This window comes from Pteropus alecto, unplaced genomic scaffold, assembly GCF_000325575.1.
Source record: "Pteropus alecto unplaced genomic scaffold, ASM32557v1 scaffold7, whole genome shotgun sequence".
In the NCBI taxonomy this organism is placed as follows: Eukaryota; Metazoa; Chordata; class Mammalia; order Chiroptera; family Pteropodidae; genus Pteropus; species Pteropus alecto.
The window spans coordinates 38,076,042-38,088,044 of record NW_006494614.1 but is presented as its reverse complement, the minus strand read 5'-3'; the positions used below and the strand labels follow the sequence as shown (position 1 = coordinate 38,088,044).

Sequence of the window (12,003 nt, the reverse complement as noted above, 5' to 3'; positions counted from 1 at the left end):
TCAATATCATTTAAAGAGACTATTTATTCCCCATTGAATTTTCCTAGCACTTTTGTTAAAAATCAATTGGCCATAAATGTTAGGGTTTATTTCAGGACTCAGTTCTATTCCATTGCTCTATATGTCTAGCCACACAGTGTACTTTGTACCACACTGTCTTGATTACCATAGCTTTGTAGTAAATTTAGGAATCAGGAAGCGTGAGTCCTACTTTGTTCTTTTTTTCAAGATTGCTTTGGCTATTCTGAATCCCTTGCATTTCTATATGAATTTTGAACATCAGTTCATTAATTTCTCTGTAAATAAATTTAACTACCTATTAAAAACATCTACTTAAATTACAATTTATTCATGAGAAGTTGTGAAATTTCCTTGGCATGAACTCAAATGTGGAACAAATGGAATTGATTTAAGTGTAAATCTGCTTAAAGTTTTGTGTGAATGGCAAACAAAAAGGCTTCCAGAAACTGAGTCTAAAAATGGCTTGGCTTTTCACACATACATGCAGATTAGAAACATCTAGTACTTCTGTTTACCGTTTTATTTTATCATTGAATGCTCCAGTGTGAGAGCTGTCTACAAAAAAAAAAAAGCCAAGCCAAAAAGATAAAATACGTCCTGTGCCATCTTCTGTTACTTACTATATGTACTGAGCACCCACTTCATGTAAAAGGGCATGTCCTTGTCTTACATACTCAGAGATGCCGAACCACTTTAGACTGAGGCCTAGGCTCCTATTTTTTTTTAATTGATTTATTTATTTGAATTAGTACTAGCCATACAGCACATTGGCTAGACATCTATATAGTTTATAAAACGATTCCTCCAATTGCTTGCTCCCTCCTCTGGCCCTCCAGCTAGCCATCAAATTAATGCTAACTGAGTTCTCTCCAGGCATCTATTTTTTAAACCCACCGATGATTCCCATGGAGACCTTCAGTGAAGAACAGCTTCTACAGCCCAACTGCCTCTACCTTCAGGTCTCCGGTCTTATTCTCTGCTGTCTTTTCCCTGTTTTGTAGCTAGAAGGATATTGCTACTCAAAGTGTGGTTTATGAACTAGTAGTCACTGTGGGAATTTATTACAAATGCAGCACCTTGGGCCCCATCCCAGTCCTACTGAGTCAGAATCTGCATTTGAACAAGATCCCAGATGTTGTATATACATTAAATGTTGGTAACTATGGTCTGCGGGGCCAAATCTGGCTTCTGCCTGTTTTCATAGGCTTCTGGTCACCACCTGTGTTGGCGGGTCTCATTAGGCAGGCACTGTGAGCCTGAGAGAGCCAGCTGCAGTGACTCTCTCTGCCTCCACTCCCCTGTCTGCTCCCAGCACTCGCTTCCTGAGTCCACCACTGTATCTAGCTGCTGCCAAGGGTCCTGCTGGTCACTACCTACACTTCGGGAACTCTACTGCTGGCAACTGCTGGGCACTGAGCAGTGGAATTGCAGTCCAGTCAAGTTACCTTGCCTCCAGGCAGCTGTCAACTTGTGATGGTCGGGCTTTTAGAGAGGAGCGAGAGCGTGCTGGGATCTGGGTATTACTGGGGCAGAGCAAAAGTGACCATCCTATGGGCCAGGCCCCTCCCCATCGGGCCAGTTGCTCTTTGCCTTGAGAATGTCTTCAGCAGAATGTCTATTGAATTTTCACCTACCACTGCCAATCCTTCCTCTCCCAGGAAGGCCCACCCTTTGTAAATAGGGAAGGAGTTTTTCTTATTACGTAACAGCCTTGATTTTTGCCTCTAAGCCTACAAAGCCTAAAAAATTTCTTATCCAGCCTCTTACACGAAAAGTTTGTGGACCCTTGGTCTACACATTAGAAGCAGGGCAACTTGCACTTGGCAGAATGTACCTTTTCCGCCATAGATGTGCTGTGCCTCATGGATTCCTTCACCACTGTCAGTGCCCAAGATGACTCTTATTCATCCTTTCTGGACCCAGCTTAGGTCATTTTTGAAGAAAAGTGCCTTTACTTCCTAGTCTTGGTGAATGAGTCTTTCCTTCTGTCCCCAGAAAATCACTGCCATCATAACACGTAAGGCCTTGAATGTTAATTATGTCATTTCCTCCTCTTCTTTCCCACTCTAGGACTGTCCTCATGGTTCCACGTACATCAGATTCACCTAGAGGACTTACTATAACACAGATTACTTCTCCTACCCCAGTTTTTAACTCAGAAGATCTTATTTGGGGCCCAATAATTTGCATTTCTAAAACTTCCTGGGTGGTGTTGCTGCTACTGGGTCACAATTTGTATGGTGGATTCCAACTTCTTCTTGAGATTTCAACTTAAATGTTGAGACCAAAGAGAATTCTGATAACCCCTTCTCAAGTGGCTCTCTCTTCATTTTTTCCCTTCTATCTCAGTCCCTTATTTTTTATATCTGTAATTTTCAATCTCTTTGGTCTCAGGACTCCTTTACATTCTTAAAAATCACTGAGAACCCCAGAGAGAGTTTTCGTTCATGTGGATTATAGCTACCAATATTTACCCTATTAGAAACTAAAACTGAGAAAACTTTAAAATGTATATTAATTCATTTGCAAAAGTCATAATAAACCTAATACATAATAAGATAAGTAACATTTTCGTAAAAAATAGCTATATTTTCTAGAACAAAAATGTGAGAAGAGTGGCACTGTTTGACTTTTTTCGTGAAATCCTTTACTATGTGGCTTAATAGAAGACAGGTGGAATCTCATATCTCTTTCTGCATTTAGTTTATTCTGGTTGAAGTATACAAAAAAAAATCTGGTTTTGCACATATATGAAATTGGAAAAGGGAGCATTTTATACCCTTTTCAGATAATCGTGGATATTTTTCTTTGTTATTACACCAAAACTGGACAAGGGGGAGTGCTTTAAATGTTAGTTGGAATCAGAAATGATCTCAGTGTGCTCTTCATACTCCGTTTTATTAAAATCCATCGGCCTTTTCTGAATGGATCTCTTTATTCCTGCATGATTTTGTAATAACATACAGTTGTCATACAGACAATATTGGTTCACAGAGTTATGCAGACTTTCCAAATGTTGACACATTTTATTACACAATATTTTTTAAAATCACTTTTATAAAGTCATGTAATCAAGGGTAAAATTTAACAAAAAATAGTAATTCTTATTGCTTTAGTTTCTTTACTGAAACTAGTCTTTTTTTGTTTATTTGTTCATTTATTTTATTTTATTTTTTAACTGTATGTGTGTGGTGGCAAAGAATACCATGACTGCTAGTCCAGTTTGGTGTCACTGCCACTACTGCCTTTCTTTATTTTGGGCACTGGCAATTTTCTACGCCATGTCTTTTGAATCATCAGGGCAATTGTTAGTACAGTGAACAAGGTCAACGACGTTTTAATATTATGAGAGCAATTTTACGAAATTATTATGAAAATAATTTAATATTATAAAAATATTTAACCTTATGGGTCCCTAAAAGAGTCCCAGGGATTTCTAAGTATCTATAGGTTATGATTTAAGAACAATTGGTTTACATTTTAATGTGTAAATAATTGTTGCCATTTAATTTATATGTTTATACTTTGTCTATCTCCTGAATTGGTGTGACAATAGTATTTAATTTCCATGGAGGATATGTTCTGTATCTGGTATAAACTTTTCACATAGATTGTCACTGTATCCTCACAACAAAGCTGACAAATTATACCCATTTTACAGATGAGAAAGGTAAGACACAGAATTAAACAATTAGCTTAGAGTAACACTACTAGCACTTTGGAGTTGGAGTAGGAAATAGCACTGGAAAGTGTTTTGAGGCCAAATAGCAAATGCCAGGTCATGAATTTAGCATATAGTCCTGTAGACAGAAGAGAGCTATTGATAGTTTTTGAGTGGGAGACTGGCATGCACTAACTATAGTAGCTAAGATCCAAATATACACTCAGCAGAACACACAAATGAAGCAACCCTGATTGCAAATTTTTGAAGTAAGAAAGAAAGCACATGACAAAAAATCTTATGGAATCACTCACTAGGAATAAAGAACTGCAGAAAATTTCCTAAGTGGCCTATTTTTCCCGTAGTTGTTTTTCATCATGGAATTGACCAAAATGTCAGACATGACAAAGCTTCATCAAGCTGTGGCTGCAGGGGACTACAAGTTAGTGAAAAAGATTTTGAAGAAAGGTCTTTGTGACCCAAACTATAAGGATGTGGACTGGAATGACCGAACCCCACTTCACTGGGCTGCAATCAAAGGTGAGCGGGCAATGCCTAGGTAGAATCTATCCCCTTGAGGCCACCATTCATGACAGCGGCCTGTATGTAGTAGAAAAAAACATTTCTTGGGAGCCAGATGGAACATTTCAATCATGGACCACCAATTACTAGTTGTAGCACTTTAAGCAAGTTATTTAATGCCTCTAGGCCTTAGTTTATTCATCTAAATAATGGGAGTGATAATGCTTCTTTGGAATGTTATTGTGAGGATTCAGTAAGATAATGGATATACAGTTCCTAGCACATAGCCTGTTCTCAATTAATATTAGTCTCTGCTCTCTTGACTTCTAACAGGAATGGAGTATCATTCCTGTAGCAGGACAGAGACTTTGTCTTTTTCTTTGTTACGTCCCCATGCCTAACATTGCTCAGTTATAGAATTGGAGAAGGATAGTGGCAATCACTCAGCCAATGGGCTTGTCAAGGTCTTTACCAATAGAACGCCAATGAAGAATGTTAAGTAAGAAAGTGCTATAGCCAACTTTGCTTTTTAAAAATTTGTTTTGGCTCTTATATGGAGAATGGATCGGCAGGAAGCAAGACTGCTTCAGAACAATCAGTTGAGAGCATTTTGTAGAAATTTAGGTACAGTGTCACAGTAGCTATACTAGAGAATCTTTTAGTGAGCATTTGCTATATGCTAGGTACTATACTATGTACTTTATATCATTTGTACTTCACAAGAACTCATTGAGATAAGTGGTGATACCCTTAATTTACAAATGAAGAAACTGAACCTCAGGCATCTGTTTCTTATCGGGGTGTCATAGTTAGCAAGTGGTATTTATTGTCAGGTATGAATCTCCATCTATCTGGCTAGAAAGCCTGTGCTAGCTATAATGTAAGTGGGACTTAAATTACTTTTATTGAGATATAATTGAAATATAACATTATCTCAGTATCAGGCACAACATAATGATTGGTTTTTGTATATATTGTGAAATTATCACAATAAGTTTAGTAACATCCATCACCATCCATAGTTACAAAATTTTTTTCTTGTGATAACTTTAAAAATCTATTATCTTAACAACTTTCAAATATGCAATACAATATTATTAATTACAGTTGTCATGCTATACATTATACCCCCATGGCTTACTTATTTTACACCTGGAAGTTTGTACGTTTTGACCACCTTCACCCATTTTGCCACTCCCCCCAGCCCAAAACTATCTATCTAATCTGTTCTCTGTATCTATGAGCTTGATTTTTGTTTTTTGTTTTTTTGGTTCCACATATAAGTGAGCTTATACAGTATCTGTCTGTCTGATTTAGCATAATGCCCTTGAGGTTCATTCATGTTGTAACAAAATATATATTTTGTTAAAGCAACATTGAGAATGCCAAAAGCAGAATGCCTTACCAGTGCCAGCACAGGCAAGTGTATAAGTGACCTGCAAGAGAAAGCAAGATTTCCAGGCAGGGCCTGCAGGAATGGGCAAGCAAGGGGTGTGTCCTGGAAGGAGTAGAGAGAATAGAGGGTCTCAGGCCCTGAGTTGAGAACAGCGTTCATGAGGGTAAAGGTGGAGCAATGAGTCTCTCATTAAGGAAAGGGAAAAGGGAGAAGGGGATGATGTTAGGAAACTGGAGGGGCCTCAAAGGCAAATGTCTTCCCCTCTTGTGTGCTCCCTAGACCAGCGCTGGCCTTTGGCCAGCGGAGACATTTTAATCTCAATTAACCTCCTGTTTCTTCTCGGTACCTCTAAGGTCATATGGAGGGGATGCAACTCCTCATAGAATACGGAGCCAGGCCCTGCTTGGTAACTGATGTGGGCTGGACCCCAGCTCATTTTGCAGCTGAGTCAGGCCATCTGAATGTGCTCAAAATTCTCCATGCTTTGCACGCCGCCATTGACGCCCCTGACTTCTTCGGAGACACACCAAAAAGGATTGCACAGATCTACGGGCAGAAAGCTTGTGTGGCTTTCCTGGAGAAGTAAGTTCCTTTCATGTCTAGCTATAGAAAGGGTGGAGAAATGAGTGTAGAATCACCTCCCAAAATTAAGGTTCATGTGCCCTATGAGCTAGTAAGCCAAAACATTGAGATACTGGTGCTTGGAGATAGAGAAAGGTTTATTCAGTTTGTCCAAAGTGAGAGGATGGGAGAGCAAGACCTCTCAAATTCATCTGTCCTAAAAAGCAAAAGTGGAGAGTTTTTAGGGAATGGGGTTTGGGGGCAGGGGAAGTTCCAGGAAACTGAGGGAGAAGTCTGTGTTTCTTTAGTCACAGGTGATGCTTTTTCATATAAGATTCCTGGGCATCAGCAGCTGGTCGCAGCTACCTTGAAAACATGCTTTCCTTCTGCAGAACAAACTCAAAAATTCTCCTCAAGACCATGAAGTTATCTCTCCAAACTGCTTGGCAAAGAAACAGCGCATCAGCGACACAAAATTATACTGTGAGGATAAAGGGTGCTGGGTTGAAAAACCAAGATTCTGCAAAGTATCTCATAAATGTGTATCAGTTACCATTAAGGCAAAAAAGCAGAAACTAGAGGTCTTGCGACCATCGCCATGGTTTAAGATATCATTGTTTTGCGTTTAACTAGCTATACTTTTCTATTATCTCAAGCAAAGTGTACTTTTACATATTTCTCCTGGAACTTGCTTCAAAGGCCGTCCTTTAGAACATGACTAGTTAACATACTTTCTTAATCTTTGACCATAAGCTGCTTAACAACCAAGACATCTGAAACATTTAGTTAAAGCCTATACCTACATCCTAATTAACAATTAAATTATTTAATTCTAGTGGCCAAAAATACTAGGGGGCATTAAAATCACAAGGGGCTCAACTACAAAACAAGAGCCTGTGATCAAGGTCTTTGCCAACTAAGTGATCTCAGGTCGATGAAAATGAAATGAGGAAGTCCAGCTAACTATCGTTTGAGTTGTTTTATTAATTTTTCATTGAAATGACTAGTGTAGGGTGGAAACTATAGTGTTTCAGTTATGTAAAATGTATTGTTTTTAAATCATACAAAAATTATAATTTTTATAATTATGCATTATTATAATTTTAAAAACATAACATATAATTATTATAATTATTATTTTAGATTATATAAAAATTATGTCAGGTAAGAGAGATGGAGCACCAAGTTCAAAAATGGGACATGGTGCAAGATTTATCATTATACAGAGTCAGCTCTCATCCAAATTACCACAGAGAGTCTTGCTAAATCAATGGCCTTGTCTAAATTCACATCTTACCTCCACCTAATTTGGTATTTGATAATCTTGAAACTCTTCTCTCTTGCTCCATGTTACTCTCTTTTCGTTCTCCTTCTACCTACGTAACTATTTCTTATGATTTTGTCCAAGCTCCTATTTTTACATGCTTTTTAGATGCTGAAATTCCTCAGGGTCCTGTTTTTGATTCTCCTCCACTGACTTTCTCTGAGTAATCTCAGCCCCTCCCTAGTGACCAGTCAATGGATGTGCATTATTCACACCCCCGCATAGCTGAATTTGGAGAGAAGTGCTTCCTCCAAATAGTCTGGAGTGCCACACTGCGGGGGCGGGGGAAAGTGGGCGGACCATGCTGAGCAGACAAAAAAAAAAAATGCATCACGTGTAAGTCATTTCTACTCAGCATTGTCCCCTACAAGGAACTTCCCTTCTGAGAGTAACCGGGGTTAGAGGGGAGAAATTCTGGTTGAGGGAAAATTAATTTGGACCTTGAAAAATAGCTAAGACCTGGCTAATGGAGGAAGGAGAAAGATGCTGATTGGAAGAGAAGGCACCAGTTGGAAACCGTATATGTGAGGAGGTGGAAGGATAGTGGAGGAAGGAGTGGCCTGGCTAAGCAGAGCATTCACACTGGAGAGAAGTGGAGAAGAAGGTCAGGTGGATGAGCGGGTGACCACAGTGAGCTAGGCGAGCATATGAGTGTGGACTCATCAGGAGACTGACAAGCTGAAACAGCTAGTTCAGCAAAGTTACGCCTGCAGTGCACGAGGCAGCAGCGGTGCTGTGCAGGTAGGATTGGAGGCACTTAAAGACTATAGGTGAGGAAACCACTTAAGAAATTTCTTAACACTTCATGTTGCAAGTAGGTGAGCTCCCGGGCCAGGATGATGAAGAGGAAGGAAGTGAGAGAGCTTCAAAATAAGCCTAGACAGTATTTGACAATTTTCTGAATATCCTAGGGATCCTATCGGAACAAATCAACTTTTGGTTCAGCCTCTCTAAGTCATACATCTCTAGTTTAACAAATACTTTGGAAATCTACTATGTGCATGGCACTGAACTAAATGCTAGAAAGGATTTAAAGAGAAATCAGACACAGTGCTGAGACACCAAGAAGTTCTCTGGACAACTTGTTTACACAAATAACTAATACAAGACAGAAAGTGCCAAGGGTCATAATAGCAGGGCAGAAGAGGGACACTGAATGTTGAGAGGTACACTGAATGAATGTGGTTTGATTATTGAGAGGTCACTTCCAGCTTGTTGGGAGAATGGGGGCTGAGGAACAAGCAGGTTTGCTATCCTCTGAACAAAGTGTGCTTTTTATAACGCTTTGCACTTAAGATACCGTTTGCCCTACCTGTACCATTATCTATCCTCTAAAATTCCATTTGTCATCATATTGGCTAAAGTTTTATTTCTGTGAAGTGGCTTTCGCCAATGTCTTTCAGCAAGTCACACATTCACCTTTGGCCTCTTATACAAAATGGTACATATGTACACCTCCCATTGTCCATGTGTGTACAATAATCTGTCTGTCTGTCTATCTATCTCATCTGTAACTATTCTTTACACAAATCATCAATACATACAGTACATATATGATTATAAGTAATTTCTATTTTCTCCCTTATATGTTTCTGTACTTTTAAATATTTTTACAATGAACAGACATGGCTTTTATAATTAAGAAAAAATACAATTAAAAAAATAAATGAAAGAAAACAGCCTCCTAATAATATGCTGGTCACTCTACAAATGTGAGCACTTGAAGAATTAGCAGTGCCTTCTTCAAGCTAAGTGCCTGACTGCCTTTGATTCTGTTAACATCTCACTCTGAGCACATTGTTTTTCTCTACCTCTAAGCAGTTTCTTTACTGTCTGAGACCTCCCTCTGCATAGCTTGGAAAGGCTTGATCGAATTTGGCCTCCTTTGTTGATTGGACCTCTGAGGCGCCCAGGCTCTATGCAGAAGGCAAGCAAGAGAGGCCTATTCTGAAGCCAGGACAGGCTCTCCTTCTTGCTCTTCAAGAGCTGTTCTCTTCCTCTTTCCTAGGGCCGAGCCTGAGTGCCGGGACCACCGTTGCAGGGCCAGGCAGAAGGGGCTGCCACTGGATCAATGGGATGAAGACTGGGATGCCAAGAAAAGGGAGATGGAGCTGTCTCTTCCTTCTTCGAATCAAAACAGTACTAAGAAAAAGAATAAGAAAAGCCATAGTACAAAAACATGTAAAATAGATCATTAATAATATTTACATGTTGAAACCATAATGCGATATTAATGATAATGAGATGTTAACAGAGTCAAAGGCAGTTAGGCACTTAGCTTGAAGAAGGCACTGCTAATTCTTCAAGTGCTCGCATTTGTAGAGCGATCCGCATATTATTAGGAGGCTGTCTTCCTTCATTTATTTTTTAACTGTATTTTTCCTAATTATAATACTTTGGATGTTGGGTTAAATAAAAAATATTATTAACACATATTTTACCTCTTTCTTTTCACTTTTTTAAAAAATGTGGCTACTAAAATGTTTAAAATTACATATGTGTCTTGCTTCCTGCCCCTCCCCCCACCCCATCAGATAGCACTGCCTTAGAAACTAGAAAATATTTAAGGCCAGTAGCTGGCCTGGTACACTTTAGTTGACTGCCCTACATTCCAGGTTTACTAATTTCTCTGCCTAAAGCAATGTCTTTAGGTAGCTAACATCTTTATTACACATTCCTCAAGTAATGCTTATGTTAATATAGATCATGTTAGGTTTGAATTTTCTGAAATAATTACTCGAACATCTTAAGGAAAGTAGTAAAGCTGGGAAGATACCTTTCTAGTGTTTATCCACCCTGCGCATCAATCCCCTTTCTCTATGCCCTGCAGTTCACAGAGGTGGATCCTGTTTGCCATGTTTGTACTGGTCCTCAACCAGTATGAACACTGGAAGACCCCTGACTCCAGATGGACCAACGTGATTCTTCTTCCAGGAGCTCGAAAAGAGTCTTCATGAGTAGCTAATTCTACAATAGCGTTGAGAAGATAGAGAGGTTTTACAAAGAGAAAACTGAGATAATAGATGGAGAGAGAGAGAGAACAATTTTCTAATTTCCAATTCTGATTCATTACTTAGGAAACCTGCAAAATACTACTTTCATAATACTGTTTCCTCTTTTTATTTTTTCTCCCTTGCAACCAGTCTTTTCTAATAAGTACAGTTTTAAGATTATGGGCTTATGAGTTAAACAGACTTACGTTTGTATCATCCTCTATGAAAGAGGCCAAATAATCCTTACTTTCCGGTGTTGTTGTAAGGATGAGATGAGAGGATATGTGCAAAATGCTGGCATTGGCACACTGTAGCTAACTGGTCCATGTAATGGCTAATGTTTTACTATAGAAGTGAGCTCAGTTTTTCACTGGGAATTCCAAAGGCATGCAGGAATAATGCCTTTTATAGACCAAATGAGACTCTTCATTGTTCAATCCATAAATATACCGTCTAGTTTCATGACATGGATAACAGCCTGTCTTCCTCTGGCCAGACATACTTGGACTAAACTGTGATAAGTACAGTGATCTCAGGGGCCTTTACTGTGTCCATAACCCCATGGCCTCCCAGTGTCCTTATTGAGTTCTCCTTTCATCCTTATTCTCATGAGGCATTAGAAGGAATATACTTCTCCCATGAATTTTTGTATAGTATTTGAGAACAGGAAGAGGGTATTAACATCATTTCTTAGTATAAAGAATTCGTTGCTGGGTAGACTGTATACTAAGCACTTTACGTGTTGATGTCTAATCTGCATGACACAGCTCCAAGGTAAGTATCATCCCTGGTTGATATCACAAACTAAAGTTTTGAGAGGTTGAGTGACTTGCCCTAGGCCACCTGGCTGATCTTGTATAGCCTTTAAAGTCTGCCTGGATTGGACAAAGCTCTAGCTCTTTCAGCTGTGGGAACTTGTACGGGTGCTTAACTTCTCTAATTTTCCTATCTGTAAATAGGGGAGAATACCAGTGCCTATGCCACAGTATTGCGTGGACTAAATAAGCTAATGTATGTCAAGCATTTAGTACAATGCCCTTCACATGGTAATGTTATTGAATGTCAGTTGTGGTGGTGGTTATTATTTTCACAGCCTTCATTGTCCCAGATAGGTAACAACGAAGAATGGCTTGCTAGTGAGCATTAGCATCAGTCCAGAATGGGAATTTGGGAACAGTGTTCTCTCTAAGCCCATCAATGCCATGAATGAACATGCCCACGTATTTTCTGGCCCCTGAGATTAAGCTCTCAACCAAGTAGCCTCATAGCTGAGGTTACTTCACAGTGACCCCAGGCTCATCCCTCAAAGGGTGCATGCATAATAATAGATGACCTTCATTTGTCCTGCTCTCACTCCGAGGTGATACTCAGTTCATTTCAGTAAGGCCTGTGTAATGATTTGCAGCACTTGAAGGGTCTGGTATTTGGAGTATTCATCGGCTCTCTCCCACTCTCATAGGTAGGGAGGGATTAGCTGTTTATGTTATTGTGTAAGAAGCAAGTATAGAAAAGACAGTGGAAGAAG

General features: G+C 39.3%; 1 protein-coding gene across 1 annotated transcript; it reads left to right on the top strand.

Moving 5' to 3' along the window:
* Positions 1-917: 917 nt before the first annotated feature.
* ANKRD66 (ankyrin repeat domain 66) lies at positions 918-11,625 on the top strand. The gene is made up of 5 exons (XM_015600256.1): positions 918-980; positions 4,048-4,222; positions 5,954-6,182; positions 9,494-9,648; positions 11,438-11,625. Exons 1-5 carry the CDS (start codon positions 918-920, stop codon positions 11,623-11,625), a joined length of 810 nt encoding a protein of 269 aa, XP_015455742.1.
* Positions 11,626-12,003: the final 378 nt, after the last annotated feature.